The sequence below is a fragment of the Empidonax traillii genome, unplaced genomic scaffold (genome assembly GCF_003031625.1).
Source record: "Empidonax traillii isolate 1590-97213 ecotype Southwest subspecies unplaced genomic scaffold, ASM303162v1 scaffold132:size1788729, whole genome shotgun sequence".
In the NCBI taxonomy this organism is placed as follows: Eukaryota; Metazoa; Chordata; class Aves; order Passeriformes; family Tyrannidae; genus Empidonax; species Empidonax traillii.
In genome coordinates this window covers 530081-557270 of record NW_020955325.1, presented here as the reverse complement: position 1 = coordinate 557270, position 27190 = coordinate 530081, and the positions used below count along the sequence as shown (strand labels likewise).

At 53.3% G+C, this 27190-nt stretch overlaps 1 protein-coding gene across 3 annotated transcripts in view; it reads right to left on the bottom strand.

The window, feature by feature from the left end:
• Nucleotides 1-38: 38 nt before the first annotated feature.
• The window catches only part of TMEM63C (transmembrane protein 63C), a 32365-nt gene continuing 5213 nt past the window's right edge, over nt 39-27190 (bottom strand). For 2 of the 3 annotated variants that reach the window (XM_027883678.1, XM_027883679.1), the window contains exons 2-24: nt 13943-14057; nt 13447-13667; nt 13028-13107; nt 11809-11896; nt 9556-9593; nt 9005-9147; nt 8641-8692; nt 8127-8235; nt 7631-7704; nt 7446-7526; nt 7186-7306; nt 6934-7067; nt 6593-6715; nt 5929-6082; nt 5282-5388; nt 4362-4448; nt 3780-3845; nt 3499-3661; nt 3173-3278; nt 2833-3000; nt 2455-2570; nt 2222-2293; nt 39-2145 (exon numbers count right to left, since the gene is read on the bottom strand). In XM_027883678.1, coding sequence (XP_027739479.1) covers nt 1933-2145; nt 2222-2293; nt 2455-2570; nt 2833-3000; nt 3173-3278; nt 3499-3661; nt 3780-3845; nt 4362-4448; nt 5282-5388; nt 5929-6082; nt 6593-6715; nt 6934-7067; nt 7186-7306; nt 7446-7526; nt 7631-7704; nt 8127-8235; nt 8641-8692; nt 9005-9147; nt 9556-9593; nt 11809-11896; nt 13028-13107; nt 13447-13644 — 2493 coding nt within the window. In that variant the 5' untranslated portion in view covers nt 13645-13667; nt 13943-14057 and the 3' untranslated portion in view covers nt 39-1932. Of the gene's footprint in view, nt 2146-2221; nt 2294-2454; nt 2571-2832; nt 3001-3172; nt 3279-3498; nt 3662-3779; nt 3846-4361; nt 4449-5281; nt 5389-5928; nt 6083-6592; nt 6716-6933; nt 7068-7185; nt 7307-7445; nt 7527-7630; nt 7705-8126; nt 8236-8640; nt 8693-9004; nt 9148-9555; nt 9594-11808; nt 11897-13027; nt 13108-13446; nt 13668-13942; nt 14058-17888; nt 17912-27190 lie in introns of those variants that run through there. The other variant, XM_027883680.1, reaches the window with a different exon arrangement.

Sequence of the window (27190 nt, the reverse complement as noted above, 5' to 3'; positions counted from 1 at the left end):
AGGTAAGACGGGTTGGGGTGACAACGCCAGGCAGCAGCTGGGTGAAGTCGTTTTATTCAAGGCACGGTCATAGCAATAAATCACAAGAAGGTACAGACCTCTGGCACATTCCTACAGTGGGGCAGCCAAGGGCAATCAGACCAGCAGCCTGAGCTCCTGAGGACACCGTGCCACTCACAGGCACTTGCTTCTACCCTCAGAGAGGCCACCAGCATCCCCCTGCCCTGTTTGGGGCTGCCCCTGGAACGGGCAGTGGCTGAGCTGTGGGCAGCCATGGGGGCGCACGGGCAGGAAGCCACCAAACCCACGGGATGCTTTTTGGGGTTGGGAGGGTGCAGCTGAGCTCAAGACTCACCCAAGGCAACTGCTTGGGTAGATAGTGTGCTGCAGCCACTGCCCTAGCATGCAGGAGTGAGATTGGGGCCATTGGGGCCAGCTGGCTGGGCTGAGACCCACCAGCCTCACAAGAATGTCCCAGGGCCACTTGAGTCCAACTGAAGCCCACAACCCACTTCTCAGCTACCTTTTAACCTTCCCACCCCTGCCCAGAACTGGCAGACTGTGCCCCCCTCCCAGTGGCACCACTAATGCTGAGCAGTGCCATGGCTGAGCATCTGCCTTCACGCAGCAGCACTCACCCTTCTGGCAGCCCTGGTGCCAGCAGAGCTGCACTACCCTCCCTTCCCCGCTCCAGAATGGTGGCAACTCGAGTTGCTCTGAAGCTAGCAGAAGAATCAAGGACAAGAAAATCAGCCCTGAGGCCTAAGCAGGGCTGAGCGAGGAGCCAGCATGCCCAGGTGGGCTATGGTGGGAGAGGGGCTCAGCAGGCTGAGGATAAGCCCTCGTCCCCAGGGGCCACCACAGCTACTCTGGACGAGCTGGAAAACTCCAGGGATGCTATCTGGGCAGGAACTGGTGCACTTACACTAACCACAGCAGGACTCACACTAGAGAGGCAGTGTGGCTGCTGGGGGAGCATCCCACAGCTGTGGCTTGTGAGTGAGGGCAGGCAGGACGTGGTGGACCAGGAGGACCTGGAAGTCTGGGTCCTGCCAGCCTTCACCCTGCCTTTCTGTTGCAACAGGACAGAGCCATGCTGGGTGTCATGGGCAGCCCCAGGGAGAGCGTGAGCACAAGGGGAATACTGCCAGGCGACAGGAGTGACAAGGAGCTGCTCTTGTAGCCATTAAACAGACTTGTCCCTTGACCTCCCACTTCTCCCCAAGAGCCCAAGGGCACAGGCATAGTGCAGGAAGATGGAAGGATGGTGTGGGAAGTTGAGGAAGAGCTGGGCTTGCATTTGATGCCTGCCTTGGGGCAGGGCCACTGGTGCTCAGGCAGATGTAGGAGCTGCCCTGGGCACCCACCTCTCCACCAATGCACACGCATGTCAGAAGTCCCTGCTTTAATGGGCAAAGCAGGGGCAGGCAGCAGCCTGGATGGCCAGCAGCATGGGAGGTAGTGGGATGGCTGCCCGAGCAGTGGGTGGGTAGGGTGGGATGCAAGGATTAGGGGTAGCCAACCCCTGCCACTGAGGACCCACAGGACAATGTGGTGGCAGGCACATTCGTCTGTGCTGTCTGGGCTGCTTCCTCCTCACAGAGGGGCAAGGGCCTCCCTCCTGCCCTCAAAAGCGTGGCCTCTCAGAGGGACCCTCTCTCTATACTGCTGCACCCCCTCTTCCCCACTGCGGGCTAGAAGAGGCAGGTGGGGACAGCAGAACGCAAGGGGGCTCAGCCAGTCCAGGCAGCGGGAAGGACCAGCAGAGCCTCCTGCCACCTCCCATGCAATAGGTCTCTCCCTTACATCAGTCCTGTCACCTCCCGTTCCATCAGAGAGGTGGCCCCTACCAGTGCCAGGAAGGCTCCTTCCTGTCCCATGGCACATCCTCCACTCTCAGCACGGTTCGTCCTTGGCCGGCAGCACGGATGTTCACTGGTAGCGAGCCTGGCTCTCCATCACAGGGCCGCTCCTGTACTCGCCCTCCACTGTCTCCAGCTCTGTCTCAAAGCTCTGCAGCCCCCCATCCTCCCCATCCTCTGCTGGCTCCAGGTGGTTGCCCATGGTGCCATAGGACTGGTGTGCTGGAGAGGCCGCTGGCGTCAGGCTCAGCTCAGGCTCCTGCAGGACAGTGGCCACAAAGAGCTGCCCCAGGGGGCAGTGGGCCATCAGGACCCAGGGGAGCAAAGGGATCACAGCAGGGCTGGGGAGGGGTACTCACGTTGGAGTTGGGGGTGGAGGAAACGCTGCTCCGCTCCACATCATTGAAGCTGCCCTCAGATTGGTCGGACATCTGAGGAGAGGGAGGCCAGGAGGAAATGATGGTTTGGGAGTCCCAGCTTTGGCTGGGGACAGCCAAAAGCCACCTCAGACTCCCACAGCAATGCACCTCAGAGATGGAAGGAGTGAATGCAGTGGAGTGAGGGAATAAAGTGGGCAGCTGCCTGTGCTCACCTGGTAGCTGGAGGGTTTCCGTGGCTGCAGCTTCTTCAGGCAGAGGCCAAAGAAGGAGATGATGATGCAGGAGAGGAGGACCACAAAGGTAAAGAGGGTGACAGGCTGGGTGGGACCTAGAACACAGAGACACTGGGGCAGCACATGAGCCTCCAAGAACTTGCTACATGTCCAGCGAGCCCCAGACTGGTGCCTGCTTTGTGTCTCTACCCCCTTCCCAAAACACTAGCTGACACCTCCCTCAGATGTCAGGTCTCCACACCACCTTCCCCCTTCCCACCCTTCATGCCATGCCAAACTCGGGGGTGACACCAGTGGCTTGCCATCCCCAAGCATGACCCTCAGCAGTGTCAGGGCACAGCCCCAAGCTCTCCCTACCGAGGCGCAGGACAGAGAAGAAGAGCAGCCAGAACATGCAGAGGATGGGAGCCACCACGACCTGGCTGATGGCGGCAACGTGGAGGCGCTGGTTCAGTTTGGTGGGGATGTACACGTAGTAAATGTTGTATCGGTCAACCATGTGCTTGAGCAGCATGTAGAGCAACCCTGGTGGGACAAGAGGGGCCATTTGGGAGGAGGGCAATGGGGACAGCCAGGTGATGATGGCCAAGAGTGCCCTCCTGTACCATGCAGGAAGCTTGCACTCCCATGCAGTGCTGGTGGTTGGGACAGGCTGTTCTTGGCACGGCCAAGAACAAGGGCATGGGACCATACTCACCGAAGGGGACGATGATGGGGCAGGTGATGCTGTAGGTCATGACAACAGAGAAGATACAGCAGGTCCAGGCGTACTCTAGTCCAAACTGGAACTGGTAGGCTTGGCTCTGGGGCACAAACAACAGCGTCATCACTGCCTCTGCAAAGTCTCCACTTGCCTTTGCACCCTGGCCCACAGGATTGCCTCATTCCCATTAGCCCCCAAGGCAAATCCTGAAGAAGTCCCCACAAGCATCTCCACAGGACCATGACAGTCTGAGTTTCCAGCAAGCGCGTCCCTGCTGTGCTGGGGGTTGTTCAGGGTCAGAGGTGACCAGAACCACATACCCGCTTGACATGGAGCCGTTCAGGCTCCGACTTGGCAAAGCAGAGGCGGGCAGTGTAGACGAGGAGGCCCGGGATGCGCAGCAGCTCCATGGCTGTCCCAATTAGGCTGGAGGTGACTACGTAGTTTACAAAGAAAGCGCCGTTGTCTGGGAGGAAAACACACCTGCCCCAGGGACAGAGAGTGTGAGAGAATGCTCGGGCAGGCAGCCAGGAGAGCTGCTGGGGGCTGACAACAGGTGCTCCCGCTTGCCTGGGAAGTTTGGGAGCTTCCTGCTACTCACTGGAACTTGATTTCGGCTTCGTCCAGAAAGTGGGTGTCAAAGAGCCAGCGGAAAAACAGGTCCAAGCTGGAGTGGAGAGAAGAGGAGCAGCTCAGAAAGAGGGGGAGCTGCAGAGCAACGTGGGGGACATGGCTTTCCCCTTCCCTGAGGGGGCAAGACCCTCTGGACCCTACACCGCCAGAGCAGCCCCTTCTGCCACACAAAACCACTGTGGAGTGGGTGCTTGCCTCCTGGACAGCCACGATTGTTGTAGCTGGGGCTATACAAATACCTGACCAGGTCCTTTCAGGGTCTGGTGAAGGGCTGGCCCCAAGACCACCACCAACACCCTTGGGTCAGCCATGGCAGACTGGCAAGCTACTCCACGCCAGTCCTTCACAGGGAAGCTCTGTCTGTGACCAGCTGTGATCAGCATGGCACTGCTAAAAAATGTTTTTTTCCCCAGAGACTGCTGTGTTCCAGTGGCAGTGGGACCTTAGCCCACTGGGTGCAGGTGCAGGGCTGGCTTGCAGGGCTGAGGGGCCTGGGTGTGATCCTGGCAGCTAGGGAGCAGGGAGAGCAGCATGGCAGGGTGGCCTGTACCTGCTCAGACCCAGCGAGGGCAGGATGATAACCATGAATACCAGGAAGAAGAAGCACTTGTGCATGGTGATCTGATTTTCACTTGACCTGCAGAGATGGGAGACATGAAAACAACATAGCACTTTTCCAAGGAAAAGCAGCTGGTGGTGCAAGGGGCTGGGCTGGGTCTTGTTCTTCACCAAGGAGCTACTCCCAGGCCCAGAAAGGCATGTGCATTTGTTCTCTGCACCTACTGGGGCCTTGAAAAGCATCTCCCAGGCCGGGGGTGTCACCATGAGGAATCTGCTGTAGCAAAAGGTCTTGTATTCCCAGCCTCTCACCTCCTTCATCCTTGCCCTCTTCTACCATGCCCGCTAGAGTAGACACCCATCAAGAGGCAGATGGTTGTATAGAATGGGTCCACGAGCCCCCATTTCCCCCAGAAAAGGGAAGGGAGGTGGTGACAAAGCTCCTACAAGGACTTATGAGACCAGGCACAAAGGTTGGGGCCAATGGAGGGTCAAAACACAAGGGAGCACATTGTAGGAGCTGGGCAGTTTCCTCTACTAGGAGAGTTTTAGCATCCTGAAGCCATACCTCTGCCTTGGAAGGCTGGGAGCATGCCTGGGTTGTGCCACACGAGTCAGGATCATGGCCCTGCTGCTGCCAGTCCACCATCACACCACACCTTTCACAAACTTCTTCAGACCCATTTTAAAATCATCTGCCTTTGACAGCAGCCTGGTAGAGTTCAGGACTATGGGAAGGAAATGGCTCCTTTGGGCACGGACTCTGGTCTTTTTCCATGGAGAGAAACACCTATGGGGCTCTGATGGGGTCTGCTGTTTCACGGCCTGCCTCCCTGCAGGTTGGGTTCCCCTTCCACTGAGGTTCCTCCCATCTATGGCAGCCCTGGGGACCGTGGGGGCCAGCCCCGTTACCTCGTCCAGTGAGACTCGAAGAATGCCGAGTAGTAGACAAGGAAGGGCAGGAAGACAGAGAAAGCCCAGAGCAGCAGCGTGGGGAAGAACTGGGTGATGATGGGGTTCTGTAGGAGAGATGCCAAACATCCCTCAGGAGTCCACCAGAGCACAGCCGTGCAGGAGATAGCTCCGTGGGCCTTCTGACACAGGATGGTGTGTGCAGCAGGCAGGCTGGGGGATCCTCTCCCTCAGCAGGGGCATTTGTTTCAGAAGAGAAGAGCTTGGGCCAGCCAAAGGCACCACAGCCATCTCTGAGCCCCAGTGCCCACCCAGAAGTTCATAGGTCAATGAGCAAGAAGGAGATGTGCTGCTGGCAGCTCCTAACACCTCCTAGAGCTCTTCCCAGACCTTTCCTCATGCATGGACAGCAACCTGCCCACCCTCATGGACACCGGTACCAAAACCCAGGTTTGCACAGGTGCCCCAGGGCTTTGCCACTGGAAACACAACAAGGAGGCATGACCACTCCTTGTCTCTCATCAACGCCCATCCCAGTGATGGCTTGTCTTCTCGGGCCAGTGTAGAGCTGGTACCCTACCCCTCTCACAGACAAGCCTGGAAATGGTGACCCTTTAGGAAAATTGGCATGGGGCACCAGGGACTACCTTGAGGCTCTCCACAGGGTGTGTGACATTGAACATGTCCATAGTGTTGACAATGATGGCTGGCGTGGTGAGGAAGAAGAGAAGGACGAACAGGCAGATATTAAGGAGGATGAATCGCACCCACCAGGATGTGCCACGGACTGACAAATTCTCCCTGTGAGAGGAAAACGTGAACTGGACATGATGGAGAGTAAAGGTCATGTGTCCTGGGCCTCCCAACATAGCTTCACAAAGCTGTCCCTCCTGACATCTGCACCAGCCATTCTGGCAGACCCTGTTCTAAGCTCATCCTCTTCCCCTCCCAATGCTGCTGTGCTGTCACCTGCAGAGCTCCCTGGACCAGAGAATAGCCACAGAGGAGGTCTGTACCACCAGGGGGCTTTGAAGTCAGGCTGGAGAAATTGAAGCGTGGCAATCTCCCCAAACCTCAGCTGGCTGAGCCCTGCCACCCTTGGGGTGATGACCCCCATCACCCCTGCTGACTTCTGCTATGGCAGTAGGAGGGATTGTCAGCTCCTGCCACTCTGGGAAAGTTTCCTACAGATATGGACACACACCTACCTTCTCCTTTACAGCTATATGGTCTCCCTATAGCTATGGGCATGGGTTCCCACCACATCTGCTCGCCCCCCATTCCTCCCTCCCTCCTCCCATGGGGGTTCACCAGATGATATCGCTGGGTGCAGGTGCATAGCGAACGCCCCAGTGGTGTGACTTGACCACGGTGGTGACAGAAGACTGCTGGGGGTGCTTGCGGCAGCGGATGTGGCTGTAGTCCTTCAAAATCCTGCAGGAGCAGGGAGCCATGGGTCAGGTCTCACTTCCTGTGAGACCCTTCCCACAGTCCCAACAGGGCAGATGTCTCTGCAGATGGCAGAGGCACAGAGGAGACAGACTCATTGCCTGGCTTTGGCTGGAAAAGCTGGCAAGGTGCCCCAGTTTCCCAGCAGTGGTGGCCACCAGGCTGCGAGATATCCCTGTGCCTGTTGCATGAGGGGCACTCACACAGCTGTCATCCGCTCATCCTGGAAGGTGACGAAGGCCATGTCCAGCCGCTTGAGTGTGATGCGGTTGCGCTCAGCATTGAACTCATCTGTGAGCTTCTCCTCCAGCTCCCCATAGTACTGCTCAGCATCCACCTGCAGGAGCAGCCGGAGCTCTGCTGCGCTTGCCGAGCTGGGGCACGGGCAAGCTGCTGTGCTCTGCCTTGCCTGTGGTGCATGCATGCTGCTTGCAGCCCTGCCCCTACCCTCCTACCTGCTCGAAGCCACAGAAGCCACAGCAGAAGATGCGGGCGCAGGGGTGGGTTTTGATCATGATCTTCCCCTCTTTCTGCGCCTTGGTGGTGAAGTAAAGCCGCCCCTTCATTGCCTTGCGCCTGCCAGGAAGCCAGTAGGGGTGAAGGTCATGTGGGGAGTGGCACACATACAAACAGAAATACAGCCTGGGGCCCCTGACATGGTGGGTAGGAGTGGTACACCCACCCACAGAGGCAGTGTGGACGTGCATGCGCTCACCTCTCTGCATCCAGCTTCATCAGCTTGCGCACGTCAAAGCAGAACTGGACGTTGGTGATGGTGCAGCTGGGATAAGCCTCGCTGCAAGCACAGGGACATGTTGGCACCAGGAATCAGGGCATGGGAACAGCCCCTGCCACCTGCCTGCCACTCACTCAGCGAGGCTGTGGCACACTGCTACTCACTGGAAATGCTTGATGATAAGGGAAGGGTCTGTGATCTCCTTAGGGATGTGGGTAACCATCAGTGTCCGGGCGACCTGGACGAGAAGAAGGTGCAGAGGGGGTGGGTGGTCAGGGGATCTGCGGGACATATCAATGCTACTCTTCTCATCCAGCAGTGAGCTGGGGCACTGACTGCCACCCCTAGGCCAGTCAGCACAGGCCTCCTCAATGCCCAGTCCCAAACCCTGGGGGCATAGCCAGACAATGCCATACCCCAGACAGACGAACACAGCAGAGCTTCAGTTGCAAGATGTAAGACAGCAAGAGAGAGGTATCTGTCCCCAGGCTGTCAGACTTTCCCCAGAAGCTGGCAAAAACCAGCCCATCTTTCCCTGTCCACCCAGTCCCAGGCTGTTTCTAAAGCTCTCCCTACCTACTGGGACCAGCATTTGTACAAAGCAAAAAGTTGTCCATTAGCGCTGAAAAAGGCAGGGCTGGAAGAGGAGTGGTTGCTCACCTTCTCGTTCTCTCTGTATTCCAGGTGGACAGAGTGGTGAGCCATGCAAAGAATGGTGAGGATGAAATAGATGAGGGCAAAAATGCTGTGCAGCCACAGGAGACGGTCTCTGGAAGAGGGAAAGAGGGGATCAGAGAGCGCTGTGGCGAGCATATGGCATGGGACCAGTCTGGCACTCTGCACCTCACCCATGGCCAACCCTTCCACCCAGCAGGACCTCCATGTGCCAGCTGTCAGATCCCCACCCCAGGGACTAGAGGGGCAGCACCCAGGGTGTAGGCTGAGATACTACAGAAATGAGGTCATGCAGCCCCAAGAGCACTTCTGCCACCAGCGGAATGCAACAAGCAATACCAGTGTGTTGGCTGCAGTGGCTGTGCTTGTGCATGGTGCAGAGAGACACGGGCGCTACTGAGAGCAGCATGGGGCTGTGGTGAGCACTGCGCCTGTGTGCTCCCAGCAATGCCCACCACAGCACGAGCACACACAGTTCCCTCCATGTGGGAGCACCTACTGTGTTGGGATGTTGGCGATGGTCGTCCGGCCGAAATGGGTGGGATTGTGTCCTGCAGAGGAAGAGGAGAAGCAGAAGGTTAAGGGAAACCAGTACAACATATATGTCCATGTTTGCAGTTTGTGGCTCTGGTCTTTGCTCCCTCCTTTTCCATCTCCCAGGTCCCTGCCAAGTCCTCACAATCCTGGACTTCCCTGTCTCTTGTGTTCCTCTGTCCCCCAACTGATGGTGGGTTCCTGCTCCCTTGGGGGCTTCCGTCAGAGGGGTTCTTCTGCCTTTTGTCCCAGAGGCACAGCGCTTGCCCCAAGGCTGGGAAGCTTACACAACAACTCCTGAGTCATCCCATAACTAGGGAAGCACCTACCCAGGAGATCCCCTGAGAAGTTGACGGGCAGGATGACAGCCACGGAGAGCACACAGACCAGCATCAGCAGGACCAGGAGGTGCCGCTGGAAGGAGAGGTAGGTGGTGGCATCGATCCCACACTTGCTTTGAATCTCCTCGTCCCTGGGGAGAGGCAGGTGGGGGTGAGTGCTGGTGGTTCCTCCCCATCACCTCCCACCATAGGGACACTGGCTGCTCCAGCCTCCCACAGCCCACACCAACTCATGGCATCCTGCTTAAGGCACAAAGGATTTGGGCATAGAAGGGATGAGGGATAGAAGCAGCCCTTTAGCAGCCCTTTAGCTGCCATCCCATTACAGGACTGGTTGAAGCCCTTTTCTTTGGGATAGGATCTAGGGGCCAGGGGAAATGCAAAGGTGAGTCCTCTGCTCTCTCTTCAGGGCAGATGTTTTAAGAGGGCTCTGCCGCTGGTCCCAGCAGCTCCGGGTGATGGGCCACGACCTGTGACACCAGCTTCCCAGGGGTGGGCAGCGGTGGGGCATGGCCATAATGCCAAGGACACACACTTACTTCATTTGGTAGATAGAAATGAGCCAGGAGCAGAATCCCTAGAAGGGAAAAGAGTCAGGATGAGATGAAGGCAACCAACCCCACCTCCCCAGCAAGGAGCTGGGGCTCAACATATACTTGCAGACATACAGAGCTGGTGCAGTGCCTATGGCCAGGAGGATAAGCAAATGGAGGCAGTGCCCAGGGCATCTCAACGATGCTCAGCTGAGTGGCGAAGGCAGCTGCCTTGGGAGGAGCAGGAAAAACACAGCCCAAAGAGCTGATGGGAAGCTGAGCACAGCCTCTCTTCCAGGTGATTAGAGCCCTGAGAGACCACACAACCTTCCTGAAAGTAGTGATAAGAGAATTCCTGTGAGTGGGAGCTAGGGGTCTGCTGGGGAAGGAGCGTACATGGACAAGGAAGTCTCCCTGCAAACATCAACCAAGAGGTCATGGCTGTCAGGTGCATATTTTTGTCTGCAGAAGGATTTGTAGAGAAAGCTGAAGTCAAGCATTAACCCATCGTATCAGGGGTGACTTCCTGGACCTCAGCTTCCTCTGAATCTTAAGGAGCATCTCTGTACCAGGCTCCTGGCTCCCAGCAGCTCCCTCCTCTGCCCCTTTCCTGACAGTCCCTAACATGCAATGCACTTTTTTGACCACTACCAAGTGCTGAGCTGGCACTGCTTTAAAGTGATACAGGACAACCTAAGTTCTTGAGTAATAGCTTATTCCCTGTCACCGTGTATGCAATATTAGGGAGTTTTCCCCCCTACACATTACTTTATATTGTACAAACACCAGAGTTCCTGCAAGTTCAAGGTGTCTCTGCAGTCTTCCTGGTCATGGCCGTACCAAATAGCACTCAGCCACCTGGCCTCTTCACCACTTTCCAGAGGATTTATAGAATCATAGAATTGTGAGGTTGGAAAAGACCCCTAAAATCATTGAACCATTAACCAAGCACTGCCAAGTTCACCACTAAATCATGTCCCTGAGTGCCACATCTACACAACCTTTAAATACCTCTAGGGATGGTGATTTCACCACTTCCCTGGGCAGCCTGCTCCAGTATCAACCTTGTCAGTGAAAAATTTTTTACTAATATTCAATCTTACCATACCCTGGTACAACTTGAAGCCATTTAGTTCTGTCTCCTGTTACTTGGGAGATGAGATCGAGCCCTATCTGTGTGGGTGAGCTTGCACTGGAACAGATCACCTGAGAGGTTGCGGAGTCTCCTTCACTGGAGTTATTCAAGAACCATCTGGATACAATCCCGCGCCGTGTGCTCTAGGATGACCCTGCTTGAGCAGGGAGGTTGGACCAGATGGCCCACTTTGGTCCCTTCCAACCTTACTCATTCTGTGATTTTGTGATTCTGTACTTGCTTTTATGCTCTCTACAAACTTCTCCACAAAAGTGCTCTTCTCTCCTCCTAGTGTACTTTACATCTAACCTTGCAGAGTTGAGATTTGCCTCATTTGTGAACACTTCAACTTTTTAAAGGATGTCTTCTTACTTCTAATAATCTCCCTTAATCTGCTCTTTAGTGTGATGGCTTTCCCTGTCGTCTTTCTCACTTATTTTTTGATGAGCAATACACATTTGCCTAGAGCATCTGTTACAGAGGCTTTAAACAGGCCTCCTGCCCCCTGCAAGGGTCGTGCTTGTTTTGTTCCTTTCCTGCCTAGTTTTTTTTGATAAGTCATGTCATTTTTTTCATAGTCACACCAGTGACTGACTTGTGAGCTTTTGCTGTCAAAAAAGAAATAGAAAGAGGCAGCAAAATGAGTCCATCTGTGTTCATTTCCAGCAAAAACTGGTGTTCGCCTGGTGTGATAGAAGTAAACAAAAGATTACTTTAAAGCCCCAGCATTCAACTATGCTCAGCAGAGGAGGAAATGTGGTGCAGGGGAATGTCCTGATGGGTGAGAAAGATCCCTGCAGGCATGTAGCAAGGCTTTGGCCATGCATCCAATTAGGTCTCCACAGCTGCAAGGACAGCCATGCAGCTGGGAGCTGCTTGCCCTGATGGGCACATCCCCTCAGAACTGCCATTCAAGATAGATGTCTCAAAAGAATCCAGGACAAGGAAACCCTCCCGGTTCCAGGAATTCCCCACTGCTAAAGGGTGTTGAGCAGGAAATCCTGCACCAGAAGGTTTAATTTCTCCCATATAACTTCTGACCTGGGTTTCTGATAAAGAACAAGACAGACTGAGTCAGGATAAGCCCAGTCCAAGCTCCCACTGCCACAGCCACTGGCACTCACCACATCCTTGTTGTCGGCATCCAGGGGGCTGCTTTCTGATGGAGATTTCTCCTTCTCGCTCTGCTCTCCATAGAAAAGCGAGGTCAGACTTCACAGTGAAGGGAGAAGAGGAGGGATGAGGCACAAAAAAAGCAACAACAGGAGAGAATAAGCACCCTTGGAGAAGTTCTCTCCTAGGAGAGCAGTGCAGGAAATGCCTCCCCCTTTCCTGCATCCTGCCCTGGGGCTGGACCAGTGACTACAGCTGGGCTCGGGACAGAGCTGTTGCATCTTGCTGCCTCTGTGCTGACAAGTCTCCATAGCTTCTTTGTGCCTCTGACCCGTGATGGGGTGGCTCAGAGAATTAGCCTTAGCTCCAGCATAAGGGCCTGCTAAAACAGATACTTTCTATTCCACTGTTTCCTGACATCTCAAATGGTTTTACAGTAAAAAGAAATGCAATCAGAGCTTGCATTTTAAGTCTTGATTGCCCTTTGATCTCCCCAGTGAAGGGAAACATCACATGTCCATTGCCAGACTCAGCTCCAGAGCCTGAGGCCAAGAGGAGCTGGAGAAGTGAAAAGGCAGGAGAGGGCCAGTGTTTGCTCTTGTGGTCTGCCCAGCCTTACAAGAGACCCCACCTGTGTGCACCTGCCTGTGCAAAGAAAGATGCTTTGCTGCCCAGGGTGAGCCATGCTCTGGCAGACAGGCAGTTGTGGGAAGCACAGCCCACCTGGAAATCCAGTCTGGGCTCTACTTTTACTAGAACACTGGCAATTTTTGTGGAATTCTGCACCTGGCCCAAATGACAGTCCAGGCAAGTTGCTTAGGTTCATGAGGAACAGTGTTTTACTGCTGTGTGTCTCCCTCTGACCCCTCCACCAGCCAGTCTTGCTCATCCCAAGAAAGTGGCAAGAGAAGAGGCAGAAGCTGAGTCCCCACTCAATAGCAGCTGTTGGGCTTCTGTCCTTTCCAGGACAGTGCCTTCAATGGCACGCAGAGAACTGTACCAAATGCTACTGGCAAGAGCGAATGAAAACTTGTCCAGGCTTTCCCTTTCCCCACAGCAGATGGTGCCTGTATCTCCATGGGTAAGGGCAGGCAGGCCACTCCCAGTGGGGAGGAGGGACAGGAACACCTGCTGAACTTCTCTGTGTGCCACCCTGCAGAGCTGGCCTCTCCTCCAGTCCTCTTTAAGAGAACAGAGCCATCACCCACACTGGCTTTGCATTCTCCTCACCTATCGTTGTCCATCAGCAATGCCAGGCGCCCGTAGTCCCAAGCCGCTTTCCGAAGACAGGAGAAGACCAGAAGGAGAAGCTGAAAGAATAAGAAAGAGGAGAAGTGAAGGCTTTTGCTGCAGGATCTCACCCCATGGGATCTTCTCACATCCCTTCTTTCTGCTTTCTCACTATGGGCCCAAGCTCGTTGAAACTCTTGCCTCAAGCAGAACTGTTCCTGCTCTGTGATCTCAGCACTGCTGCCCAACTGCTTCCTGTAGTCCACCAATGATGTGGGCAAAGCCCTTGGTCCCCTGCACTCACTCCCATCCCTTCAGTCAGCTGGGCACACTGGTGCACGGGCTGCACTTGTGTGTGGTTGTCAGAGCACCCAGGGGCTGCAGTGCTGGTAGAAATGGCACCCTTCTGGCCCACTCACCAGCCAGAGGATGAAGTTGATGGCAAGCACGGTGGGCACTCCCCCGAAGGGCAGCCCTTCCAGCACGGTGCTGCGGGAGCGGGCGCTGAAGCATTGCTCCTCTGTGCTGTTCACCGGCGCGTCCAAGTAGATGAGCACATCCAGCGAGGTGGGGCCGGAACCATCAGGTGCCGGCTCCACCGAGTACACGCTCTCCATTGGCGCCGTTGCAGGGTCTCACCCTGCAACACAGAGGTAGGGGTGTGGATGGAGAAGCCTTTGCTTGAAAAGGGGCAATGGCTCTTCCAGGACTCCTCCATCAAAGTCAGAGGAGTTCACTAAGGGCAGGGCAGGGAGAGGACTGGCTGGTGACCTTGGAGCTTCCCCAGTCCCAGTCTCTTCCAGGCAGAGGCTGTGGGACATAGGGCAGGGGGTGTTGCTGAAGAAATCTCACAGCTACTTCCTGCCCTTTCCTCACCCCATGAAACCCCATGCTATTTGGTTGTCTTCATCATACCTGAGATAGGTCTCTCACCACCTCTGCCCCTCAGTCCTGGAAGCTGGGTTGAGTCATGACCACCCTGGTGCAGTCAGCAGGCAGGAATGAGGAACTGAAGCATTTGCTTGAATTTCTGAGAAAAAGAGCAGTGATGATGTTAACAACTCAGCTGCTGGGCTGCACTTGCTTCTCTCCCCACAGCCAGATATCTACTGCCTATGGAATATCCCTAAGCCCTCTGTCCTTGTCTAGCATCACAATCTCCCTTTCACCTTTCCACCTGGGCAGAATTGCTCCTTCCAAGGTATCTTGATTTCTTCAAAAGAATCAGCTTTTCAAAACCCTAAATGCCAACCTTTCCCCCCACCTTCCCCAGTACTGATACCACAAGCTACAGTCCTCACGGACAGAAGACACTTAAAGGCCATTAATGGCCAAGACTGTGACTCGTTTCCAAAACCTTTCCTACTACCATGCTTTAGGTAGGCGAGGATCCTCTCCAAACCTGCAGTGCCTAGGAATCCTGGGAACAAGCACCCTACAGCAACCAACATGGCTGTTACTTGTGGGGATGCCACAGACCTGCATGCCAGGACACTGCTGAACGGCTGCTGCACTCACCAGAAGCATGAGAGAAGAGGGAAACAGCACAGCAAACACTAACAAACATGGGGTGAGGACAAGGGGGCCAGAGTCTCTTTTCCTCATATGCCTGTTGTGCCTCTGTGCCTTAGAGCCCCCCCTGGGCACCTTTAGCCAGCTCCTTCGGGTGCCTGGATAGCTGTGTGGTCTTCAGAGGAAAACAACTATGTTTATGGTGAGACCAACCAGAGTCTTTGGAGGCCTTGAGCTGCCAAATAAAATTTTGAAGTTGTCCTGGTCCTGACAAAGGGCTTTTATCAGACGACCTCTGAGGGGGTCCTTCCAACCACAATTACTCTACATACCTACTCTCAGGAACTTGTACTCCTGACAAGAACATCTTCTGGCCTGCCTGAAGTTTATAAGGAGCTATATAAGTGCCTTGCTTTGCGGACATGCTGGGCACAGTATATTATGGCCAGTGCAAAGGCCACATGAAAACAGAATGGTTTATTAACACGTACTTCTGTGAGCTTTGCATTCAAGCCACTGGGCATTCATTCCTCTCCTTCCTTTCTATCTGTATTCCAGCAACAACTGTGACCCTGCAGCAGCCCCAACAGTCACACAGACATAGGTGATCCCTGCTGGAAGACTCTCAAAGCCCACAAGGACAGGATTAATGGAGGAGGATGCAAACAAAGACAGCTGGCACCTCCGGGGATCTAAGATGCAAAGCGTTTATGCCACATTTTTCCACCAAGACCAAACAGGATCAACTCTTCTTCAACACCAAACAAAACCTGATTGAGAAGTCCTTCGGGAGCACACACACAAAATGTCTTGGCTTAGAAAAGGGATCTTCCTGAGCTCCACACAGATTTGCTTTTGTTGGGAAACATTTACTTCTGCTATGTCAGTGTGACAGATGGGAGACTACAGTAGCACGTGATTTTATATACACTGCTGTAACCTCAGCCTCTCTTTCTTAGATCATGCAGTTTGCTGCTTGAGGAGATTAGTCCTGTCCTAAAGCTCCCAAGAAGCCCAGACACCCACACCCTACAGCTGAGCAGAGCAAACAGGCCAAGAGTGCAGAGGCAGGAGCTGACACAGGTTATATATGCCTGAGAGACTGATTCTCTTTGACCTCCACATCCAGGGAAAGAAAAGGCTAAGGAAGAAGGAGGTGTTCAAACACAAGAGTTGACAAAAAAAAAAAGTTCTGGCAGCCTGGACATTGGGGATTCCCTAAGGATTCTCAACCTCAGCTCTCAAGAGGGTTGAAGAATTTAAGAACTACTCTTGGTACCTGAAGTTTCCAAATTAAACACAAAAAAGGATGATGACTTGCTATTTTCTTAATTTCTGAAGCATAAATTTCATCCCAAAGACAAATCTCCCTGGGAGCCTAAGAGGGCTGGCATGATTGGACCAAGGCTATGAGGCTCACCCCACTCCAGGGTTAGGTTGGCATCTGACTATGTGCAGTCCCTCCTACTGTGCACCCAAGTGCAGTGTCACCTGAGTCCTGGGCTTCAGTGTCTGCTACAGATCTGCCCATCCTGCCTACAGCATCTTCAGTTCTCCTCAGAGGTCCCTGGCCATATACACATTGATCTGGCCAGTCCATGGTGTCTGGAGACATCATAGCCCAAGCTCAGAAAGCTGAACATTAGTGTGACTCTCAAAAAAACTGTCAGGTCACCTGAGATATGCTGATACTTCTCCAAATGGCATCCTAGTAGACTTGGGGCTGAAGTACCATCACTGCACCCAAGTGTGAAGTGATGGATGGGCTGGCAAAGCCTCTCTGTGGTGTCCTCAGTCATGGCCTGCCTCCCAGCCAAGGTTGGGAGTCCTGTACTTCAGGGGCCAGCATGGCCCCATCAGGATAACAAACCCTGACAAGGCACCTCCATTAAGAGGAGACCTTTGGGAAATGAGTGGGCTACTCTGGCAAGTGGCAGCTGGCTTGCCTGCCTCCTGCTTGCCATCAGGCAACCACCTGGGCCACCAGGACTTCTGGCCAGGGTCTGCTCTTTGCTATGGAAATGCTCTCAATCTGTTCCCCGCAATGTACACATTTCCCTCTCTCTCTCCCCTCCTCCTGTAAGCAGCAGAGCCATTGCCATCTGGCGTTTTCAGCTGCTAAATAATTCACTGCCTTTTTGTTAACAAAGAGAGTGTGTCTTTGACCGACAGAGCTGTTAGACCTTCAGCAAATAAACAAGGAGACTCCTAGCAACTTCCAAGTCCCTTCTCTGCCACCACCACTCCCATACCCAGCGGTAAGATCCTGCAGCTCGTTTCTAGGCACCATCTTCACGCTCGTAGGAGGAACATCCTGTTGGAGGATGGCAGGGTGAGGGGGATTTTCACAGAGATCTGTACAAGTTGTCTTTCCCTACCAAGTCATTGTTGCTATCCCCTTCCCTCAGTAGCAGATATTTTGCTCCTGGTGGCCAAAAGCAATAAGTTTCTCCTAGAGACAATACTAGTATCTCCTGTTCCAAGCTCTCCTGCCCCCAAAATTTCCCAAATGCAAGCCTTTACCCTCCCAGGCAAACCAGTTCATGTCTCTCCACCTAGCACTGCTGTTTCAATACCAGATTACAGAGAGAAATTTCAGGAGCAGAAGGTACTTGAAGACCCAGTCCAGCTTTTGCCCCTCTCTCTTAGGCACTTGCAACTCCAAAGGTGCCCAAAGGAGCCATCATGTCATGCTCAGGCCTGTAACACAGTGTATTTCAGCTCCTCTGAGCTGATGTTGATGTCATCAGCCTTTTCCCTGATGCTTTTCCCTGGTCCCTTCAACTCCAGATAACCACAGAAACTTACCACCAAATACCCAAAACAGTACTTTTCCAGACCATTTGTTCCAGCTAAACTCACCTTTTATGGTGCTGCTCTTAGAAAAGTTTATACAAATTATACAGCTGCAGCATTAGCATTAAAATAATTATTGGGAGCAACCAGCTAAATCATGTAGCTGCTCTAGGAACAGTACATGCAGCAGAAACAGTGAGAGCAGATTTCTGCTCACGTGTACCAAGAACAGCTTGAACTCAGACCTGTAGGACATGTTCAGCTTCTCTCTGGTTGGACAGGTACCTTTTTTGGTATACAGAGTTAGAGATCACAGGAGCACTGCAGGTCACACTTAAAGTCACTGGTGAAACCCCTAAGCTAAAGTTTCACACCACACATTTTGCAGTATGCAGGCGACAACACTCTGTGATAGTATCTGAAAGGTTCAACCAAACCCACAGCATTACCAAACTGTTCCTGTTCCCAGCTATGCCACTGCCATTGTGCTTTTCCTGATCTTTAAGGGTGAAAGGAGAAAATACTGTTGAGAATAACAGAGCTGGGTGGGTACCTTCACCTTCAGAAGGCCTTGGGACAGCTCTCCGTTAGCTGTGCATGAGGCAGTGCCTCTTGATGCCAACCACAGAACAGATCCTCATAAGCCCTGTTCTGGAGAAGCAACAGCAATGGACTAGTCAGGAAACACAGGAGTGGACAAGGGGAAAATGAAGCAATAACATATAGCCAAAAATTGCAATATATGGTCTATCCATTATAGGTCTTACGTAGATGAAAGATGCTAAAATAGGGTCAGCAAACATATAGAGCAATAGAGAAAGGCACTCTTTCTTTCTTCTCTTCTTGATGGCTGTGAATGGACAGTGAGTGTATGAGATTTGTCATCAAAACTGATTTGCTGGATAATTTCTATGACGCATTTTCAGTGTGTAAGGTTTGCCTTGAATATTCAGTGCCCTCTTCGTTTTGTTGATATACCAGCATATGTTTATTCTTTCTGGTCGGGTGGGCAGTAATCCAGAGAATCAGATTTCCAATTAAAAATAAGGCATGTCTTAATTGCAAATACAGTTTTTCAAAATTTGTCTTTCCCTTGAAGCATCCTGCCAGCAAACTCATTTGCTAAGGGATTCACAGACAGCTGGAGCATCAAAACATCAAAACAAAATCTTGGGAGCACTGAGATGACTAAGCTGAGCTTTCCAGCATGCCTACACACACCCAAGTCTCAGCATCCCATTCTGGCAGGGACGGGGTTACTGATTTTGGCTAGTGGGTGGGCAGTCAGAGCACAGGGCTGCTGATGGAGCAATCAGTGGCCGCACAAAATCTGCAGAAAAGCCAGGCTGAGGACCTAGACCATGCCTCCTAAAAAACAAGCATCTGTGCTACCCAACTGCCTCTGCATCCTTCTTCCATCACAAGTGGATTTTGGCAAGGCTGCAGGAGGGGAAAACAAGGACCACTGTAAGAGGGAGATCAGGTTCACGCCTTGGTCTGCACAGAACCAGGCAGGGAGGCAAACCTCCAGTGTCCCACCCTGCAGGACTGCAGTGACTGACCTTGCAGGACTGCAGCAAGAGGGCAGGAAACCTGAGCCACTGCCACTGACTCAGCACAGCTAACCAAGTACCTCAGTACGGGAAAAGGCTCATCAACACCCTGTGCTGAGCTCAGCACACACCCCAGCAGAGGCAAACACAGGGCATGGTGACCTCTTATTTCTGTAGCTGGGCGCATGGCAGAGCAGGCCACATGTGTTCCCAAGAGGGATGAGCACAGAGGGGATGGGACCACAGACAGAGCCCTCCAAAATCCCACAGAGGTCCAAGGCTCCCTGACCCTCCCTTCACTCTTTCCTCTTAGATTCATGGCCTCCAGGTCCAAAAGGCAAAGTGAGGATCTGGCTGCTCTCAGCCTGTGAGGTAAGCACATGTGGGGCAGCGGCATTCCTGGGCACAGCTCTTTGCACCAGCTTCAGTATCCTTAGGAAAGGCATCTGCACAGGAGACCAACGCCACTGTGGCGGTGCCTTACCTCCCCTGGGGCTGTGACCACAGAGATTGGAGCCAGACTCCGCTGGGGAGCCAAGGTGCTGGATGCAGAGAGATTGATGTCACCGACTATTGGGGTGTCCTGTGTAGGGCCGCAAGTTGCACACGATGATCCTTGTGGATCCCTTCCAACCCAGGATATTCTATGATTCTATGACACTGACACTGGTGTGAATGCTGTGCCCACACCCTGCCAGGCCATAGCATAGACAACCCACCAGCAGAAGACCGCATCCCATCACCAGCAGGACATGGGACATATACCAGTCCGTTCTGTTAGCCTGCTGGAAACCAGATTCATCTTCCAAACAAGGAGAACCATACCAAGAGTAGCAATGTGGCTGGTGGGCAACAGAGGCTGGGGTTAGTAGAGTTTGGAGTCAAAGGACCACTCTGCAGCAACAGATGACTCCTAACAGGTATAAAACACCTGCTCAAAGACTAGTTTTGTCATTGCCAATGAAGATATGATACTCAGAGAGGCCAGGAGGACTCATGCTCTCATTGATCCTACTCCCTCTCCACCCATACCCACCACTCAGTGAGTGTGAGTCCATGGCTGAGTGCATAAACCTGCTTAATAATGGTGTAGATAAACTTTACCTTCTCCACCAGAAAGCTCTGGTATTGCTCTCCAACTGAGAAGCACAAACGCCTGACAGGCTCCTGCCAGCCAGGGTGGGAATGCAGGGGGAACAGCCAGCCCATGAGCCCACCCAGGCCCTGGAGGTGCAAAGCCCACAGCAGGGTTCTTCCCCTCGGTGGTGAGCCTACCTTTGGCACTGCCACTCATATCCTCAGTGCTTCACCATTCCCAACCTGTCCTGCCAACGCTGTTCATCTAAATAATGTAACCCACCAGGAGGCTGAGACTGACCCCATTTTGGGGAGCCAAGCAAGCTTTTCCATGCTCAGGAGCCATAGGTTGCCACTACCTGCAGGAAACCCTGTGCAGGGTCATGCTGCCCCAGGAACTCACCTGAAACCAATACAGTATTTGAGAGACAAACCTTCCCCTGCCATATCTCCCTGTAGAGGCCGCCATGTCACCCCCAGCTCTCTGTCCTCCCCTTCTTGCCCAGCACCACCATGCAGAGTGGAGTTCTGGCACTTGGAAAGACTAAGCTCCGCGAAGTTTTTGAATGAGAAGGCATCCCAGTTCCCAGCCTCCCTTGGGACTCTCTGCAGGACAAAATTCTGGCCTTCCTCTGCGGTACCAAACAGCCACCTGCACAATCCCCTTCTCCTGGAGGGATGCTGAGGGCCAGCCTGACTTGCTGTAGCTCTCCTTGGCACAAGAATAAAACCAAATCCCAGGCAACCGAGAGCAAACAGTGCTTACAGTGAGATCTATAGCCAGAGAGATTTGTTTAGACCAGTGCGTGGGAGACACTGTGCACAGAGCAGCTCTTCTCCAGCGCCTCCTCCACACATGTGCTAGCCAGCGGCTGCTGGAGCCAGCACACTGAGATTGGGAAGGAAGAATCGGAGCGGAATTTATTCGTTCCACCCCCAGCCATTTTTGCCACAATTGACTAAGCTGCCCCTGCAGGCTGGCTCTAACCCATGTTTGGTTTGTATTTCCCTCTCCCGCTGTGCACACAGTGTGCTGAGCCCCTCACACCACAATCTGTGTGTGCAACGCACCAAGCAAACATGAGCTAATGGGGCTGCAAGCTCCCAGGGCAGGCACTCGTCACTCATTCTGCATCGTGCACCCTTGTCCTCTGATAACACTTAAATCAACACTCTTCAGCATAAAGGATTACCTGGGCCAAGCCCAGCCCAAGCAGAGGGCAGGGAGCTGCTGGGCTGCTCGTAAGCAATGGCTGGGAGCAGAGAGACAGAAAAAGGGGCCTTATAATAAAGACGGGGACAGACCTTTAAATAGGGCCTGTAGTGACTGATGGTTTTAAACTAAAAGAGGGTAGATTCAGACTAGATATGAGAAAGAAACTTTCTATGATGAGGATGGTGAAACACAGGCACAAGCTGCACACAATGGTGGCAGATACCCCATCCCTAGAAACATTCAAGGTCAGGTTGGACAGGGCTGTGAGCAATCTGATCTATCTGAAGATGTCCCTGCTCACTGCAGGGGGGTTGGACGACATGACATTTAAGGGTCCCTTCCACCCCAAACTTTTGTATGATAATGTGAAAAAGCCAGGGCTGACAGTGGTAGATGGAGATCCAGGTAGGTCACAAGTGGGAAGGGGGCAGAGTATCATCCTGGGGTTCCTGGTTAACATATACACATGCACACACACTTCTATTCAGAAAAACAGTATTTCAGGAAAACGCTAATCCTGGTACCACCAGATTCCTGCTCCCAGCTGGGATGCTGCATGCTGTTCACAGTCCTTAGAGCAATCCCTGTGTTTGCAATTAATTAATGATGATACATGCAGATAAGGACAACTCTCAGCCACTGCTGCCTTTGTGACTGAGGGCAATGGCAGCAGCTGACCCTGGGGAAGGGTTTGAACTTCCTTGCAAAGGGTATCTCTGGGCTGCTTATTGCTTGCCAGCTCCAAGACCACAGTATGTGCCCACAATACAGCCACTCTTGCAGAGGCAGCTCTCATTTGGCATTGAAGACTAAGGAAGACACCTCTCAGCACGGCTGCAACAGTGGTGGGATTGCTTCTTCTGCCACCCAGGTGACTCTTCTCACACACAGGAGAATTTTAAGGCCTTTGTGAAGCAAAGTGCCACCTCCACTGGGAAAAACACTCCCTTGTGGAAACCTATATACAAACCAGGAGCAACTGCGCCTTGGTCAGGGCCTGAAGCTGTCACTGTGAGTCACAGGCATCTTTCACAGTGCCACAAGATGCTAGGAGCACTGTGGTCCCTGGAGATGGGGGAAAAGACAGGATGAGATAGGGAAAAAGTAGCTCTTTCCTGCCCAAGTTCCTTCCGCTGTTTGGGGAGCAGGGAGCTGTGGAAGGTAGAAAGGAGAGTGGGAGGTTCATATTCTGCCTTTTATAAAGCCACCCGCTGCAGAGACTGCCAGCTGTGGGAGCAGCCAGCACAGCTACAGCTGTCACTGGTGAGAGGGGGGAACTTCACCCGAGGGCAGAGGGAAGGAGAGTGGCAAAGAGGGGACTTGGATTGTGCATAAAAGGGATGCAGACTGAGAAGACCAATATCACACTGCTTAGGCCAGGCAACTCTGATGGCTTTGCACCCCACTGTTCTGCCTGGCCAGGATGGCATGGCACACTTGGGGTTGGCAGTGACCTCACCACTGAGCTGGTGGAGAAAGCAGGTGCATTTCAAGCCCTTGCACAGCCACTCTCAGCTGCTGAGCTCCAGCCAGCCCTCCTCACAGCTCATGGCCACAAGCCTGCTGCGCCATGTGAGGTGAGCATGGGCACATGGTAGGCTACCAAGGGTCTGGCACTCATGCTGCTGGGCCCAGCTCTGCTCCACTCCAGCCTGCTGCTCCCTGACAATACTGGGACCTGGGAGTACTCTCCCACTGCATACCCTCATCCTACAGCTTCCTAGGAGCCATTGGGCAGTGTTATGTTGTCCTGTTGATCCTCTTCTCCTGGGGCCAGCCACACAGCTTTCTCCACACTGCTCTGGGGGATGCCTTGGTGCCCAGCTCCCACCAGCCTCTCCACCCTTCACTCCTCCCCAGCTTCAAGAAGCCACATCATCCCCCACAGCTGATTCAACTGCAGGAGCAAAAAAACACTCCTGCCCTGCCCAGCTCCCCTCTCTGCAAGCACAAAAGCTTCTTCCTGAGAGTAGTGCATTACAATGCTATATATATACACATACACACACACAAAATATGATTTTAGAGCATCTGCAGAGGTAGAACATTTCTATTGCCTGTGCTTGGTGCCAGGAGAAGAGTGAGGTTTGGGCTGCAACAGGAGAACCACGAGCACACCACAGGCCAATCCTGGCCTTGACAAGGCTTTCCTCCCACCTCTGCCCAGCTTCCAAGCAGATTTGGGTAACACCATATGACTGGGATGAATCACGCTGCCCTAGGAGCACGGGAGCTGGCAGCTCAGCGACGGCTCTGGCACCGGCGAGTTGCACAAGCGGAAGCGGGGATGGCCCCAGCAGATGCTGTGTAAGTCACATCCAGCTGTGCCAGAGGGATTAGCTCTCAGCACACTGTTTTGAGTCAATAGTGCATCAAAGGGAAGGGAAAGCCTTTGATGGTGTACACAGGTGCCTGCAACAGGAGGACAAGGGGAGAAGGTGCTAACCAAGGCCTGCCTTGGCCACCTTCTTCCCCTGGGGATTCATCCACAGGGGAACCATCAAATCACCACCTATCTCCCAGAGTGTAAGCAAATTTGGTCCTTTCAAAGGAGGAGAGAAGAAATCGAACCCATCTCATAGTCTCAGCACCAGATTGCTGAGCCTTTGCCTGAACCACAGGCCAGCTGCCTGCCCTCCCACCAGATCCTGCCCCCATGCAGGGCAATCCCAGTGCTGCTTTTCACTGGGGAAGTGGAGGGAGCAGGCAGTCAGTCTCCTCCGGTCACTGGGACACACATCCAGCTACTTTTGCATCCCACACAGCCTTTAGGGGAGATGAAAGTTGTTGCTGCTGCAGTCAAAGGAAGGTGGCTCTCCCAGGGCCATGTGGAGCTGCAGACACGAGGCTCTGCAAAGCACTGACCGTTTCAGCCTCCTCTCAGTGCAACGGGTGCTCACACACGGTGACAAGACAACTTGTCCCATCACCTCCATCATCTCTGGGGAATTTTCCCTGCCCACAACACCCGAGCACAGCTCCAGTCACATATCTGCCATAGGGCACAGAAGAGCCAAACAGAACAGCCCATCACACCCACCAGCTTGCTCTCATCTCCTCCACGGAGAGGACCTGGGGAGTCAAATGGCCCTGGAGCATCAGAAATAAGAGGGAAATCACAGGACCTCTGGGGAAAAGACTGGGGTTCAGGATCCCCCCCATACACATGTATCACAGGCAGGTGGCCCAGAACACGGGATGAGTGGGACACAGATGGTCAGGAAGCAAACAGTGCTGCAGGCTGGCCCTGCTTGCACCCACCACGCTGTCTTCCTGCCCTGCTCCGGCTATGCCCACTGGGCAGCAGCTGCCCACAGACAGCGCAAGGGGCATCGGGAGTGACAGATGTGATGGAGAAAAACACAAGAAATGGTTTCTTTCCCTTCAGGCAGAGAAGGAAGTGTCACATGTAGATATGTACAGCAGCCAGGCTGGGAAAGGGACAAGGCACTGAGAGGAGAGAAGCTGTGGGCTGGGAGGCACAGCATCGCCCAGAGGATGTGAGACAGATGGCAGATTTGGCAGCGGGGTGGTCACTGAGAGACCTGCAAGCTCTTTCTGCTGCAAGAGCAAGCAACACAGCACTGCGTGAGGGCTGTCAGCCCAGCCTGGCAGGTTTGCTGGGGGCTCACATCCTTTCAAACAAGCTACATCTAACAGGCAGCATCAGAGACACTTCACAGGCAAGTCAACCTTGGAACAAAGCTATCTAGGATCAGGGGGGAAATGGGAGGAAAGGCAGAGAGATTGTCCCTGATTTCACAAGTCGGCCTTCCCTGCACACAGGGCACACAACCAGGCTAGGCTGGTGCTCAGGGAAGGGCTGGAAGCCCCTGAGCTGCTTTGCCCACTTGGCCAGCAGTGCAGGGTCCCCAGGCAGCCAGCTCCTGCCCTCCACATCATCCCTGCTCACGTGGATCAGAAAAGAAAGGGAAATTAAACATGAGGCACTGCAGTAGATGGCTGCAAAAGGAGCTTCCCGAAGTTCATGCCCCCTTCTCCTTTCAGGGCATTTCCGGCACAGCAGAGCCAGCACCAGGAATACAGCCGGCCAAAGAGATATGGGGACCCAGCAGGGATCAATGTCCCAGCAACAGCCACTGCAAGCCCCTCCACAGCCCAGCAGCTCCTGAGGCCCCGCCACAATTAGCAGGAATCAGACAAGCTCTATGTCCATTTCAGCAGAGATGCCTGGGGATGCAGCACTGATATGGAGGTGTTTGCACAGTGGCTGGGTGTCCTGGCCCCATTCCACACAAGGCTCCTTTATGCCTGGCTGTTCTCCCTGCCTGCACCCCCACCCAGCACATCCCAATTTGCCACTGTGAGCGCTGCTCATGCCTAGCCAGGTTGGCCCTGCACTGAGCATCCCAACATTCCATATTTGGCCTCTACAGCACCAGCAAGGCATTTACTAAATCAGCAAAGGTCTCCAGCTTCTCCTAAGGGGCAGTTTGGTGCCTCCTGTGCTGCACAGGTGCAGCCCCTGCTCTGGGAAGCAACTCCTCATCTGGAAACACCTCCAGCCAGTTTGAGAAAAAACAAGGTGAGAATGCATGAGACCTCAGCACAGCTACCACCCCCAGATTGGCTCCCTGGGGTGACCAGCGCTTCCAGTAAAACATGGGCATGTCCTGCCATGAAATACCCCTCTGCTTCACCGGTGCCAGCAACACACCTGCACTTATTAGAGACAAAAATCTGGGCAACTGTAGATGCTGTGGAGGCTCCGGCTCATCCCAACACCCTTGTGCCAACCACAGCCCTGGCAGGTTGAGCAGAGCTCTGATCAGGCAGCCAAATGCTCCTCAAGAGCAGTGGGCATCAACATTTAAGTGATGCTGTTGCCTCTTCCCTGGGGATAGGACCACCTGGAGGACATACTGGTCTAGAAACCCCACCCAGCTTCTTTTCATGCTTCTCCTGGCAGCACAGCTCTGGTTGCAGGGCACATGGATGTCACACTGGAAGGAAGGGACCAAGAAAAGACAAAAGCCAGGTGTGAGGAAACACAGGAGGGCACTAGGAAGGCTCCTCCTAATGCTCACCATCTCATGGAGAGATCCCATGCTAAATGAGCTGCAGGAGCAGTCCAGAGCAGGTTCCAGCAATGCTGCTGCCACTGTGCAGAGCACCAGGCTGGCCACGCACACGGGCATGGTCACAAACCCCGGCTACCTGGATTAGCTCTGCTCAGTGAGGGAGACACATCATCCTGCTGACACACTCTCTCCCTTTCCATGTCTCAAACAAGGTAGGCCCTAAGGAGCAGAGAGTTTTCCCCAGCATGTTCAGGGAACACACAGCCAGCCTGCAGCACTGAGAGCAGGGCTGGACCTGATGGTTGGCAGATCCCATCACACGCCTGTGCAGCATTGGGACAGAGGGCAGGTGGAGGGATACCCCCAAGCATTGCTCCCAGCTTGGACTTTAAAGGCTATTCATGTACAGAAACTTATGCTGCCTTCAGGATATTTTCCACCAAAAAAAACCCCATGAAGCCCAAAGAAATGTGGAATGAAATCCCTTCTCTGCTGAAACAAACTGCATCACTCCTTTCACGAGGGCTGAAAATTCACCTTCTCATTATGGAGGGAAAGAAACCCCTAAAGTTTGGCTTCGAGCAGGGGCTGTCCAAATAAACAGCCAGCCCCTCAGATGTACCCGCCAGGATGAAGTAATCCTGGAACCTAATAACTACCCTGGAACACACGTAAAGTCATCATAGTGTATGTATGCACTCAAGACAAGACTTTGTGCATGCTCATAGTTTCTATAAGTCCAATTACTAAAGTTTTGCATAGCGAGCTTTACCCAGTCCAATCAGAGAATGGTATTTGCAAAAACATCCATCCCCTGACTTTCCTGCAACAACTGAATGAAACCTGGAAGTCTTTAAAATGCACCATTCTCAGAAGGTGACACAGCCACTGCAGCTGTAATAATCAGTATTTTCTTTGTTGGGGCTTTTTTAATTTAGTTTTTAAAGAAGGAAGAATTTGATGAAAT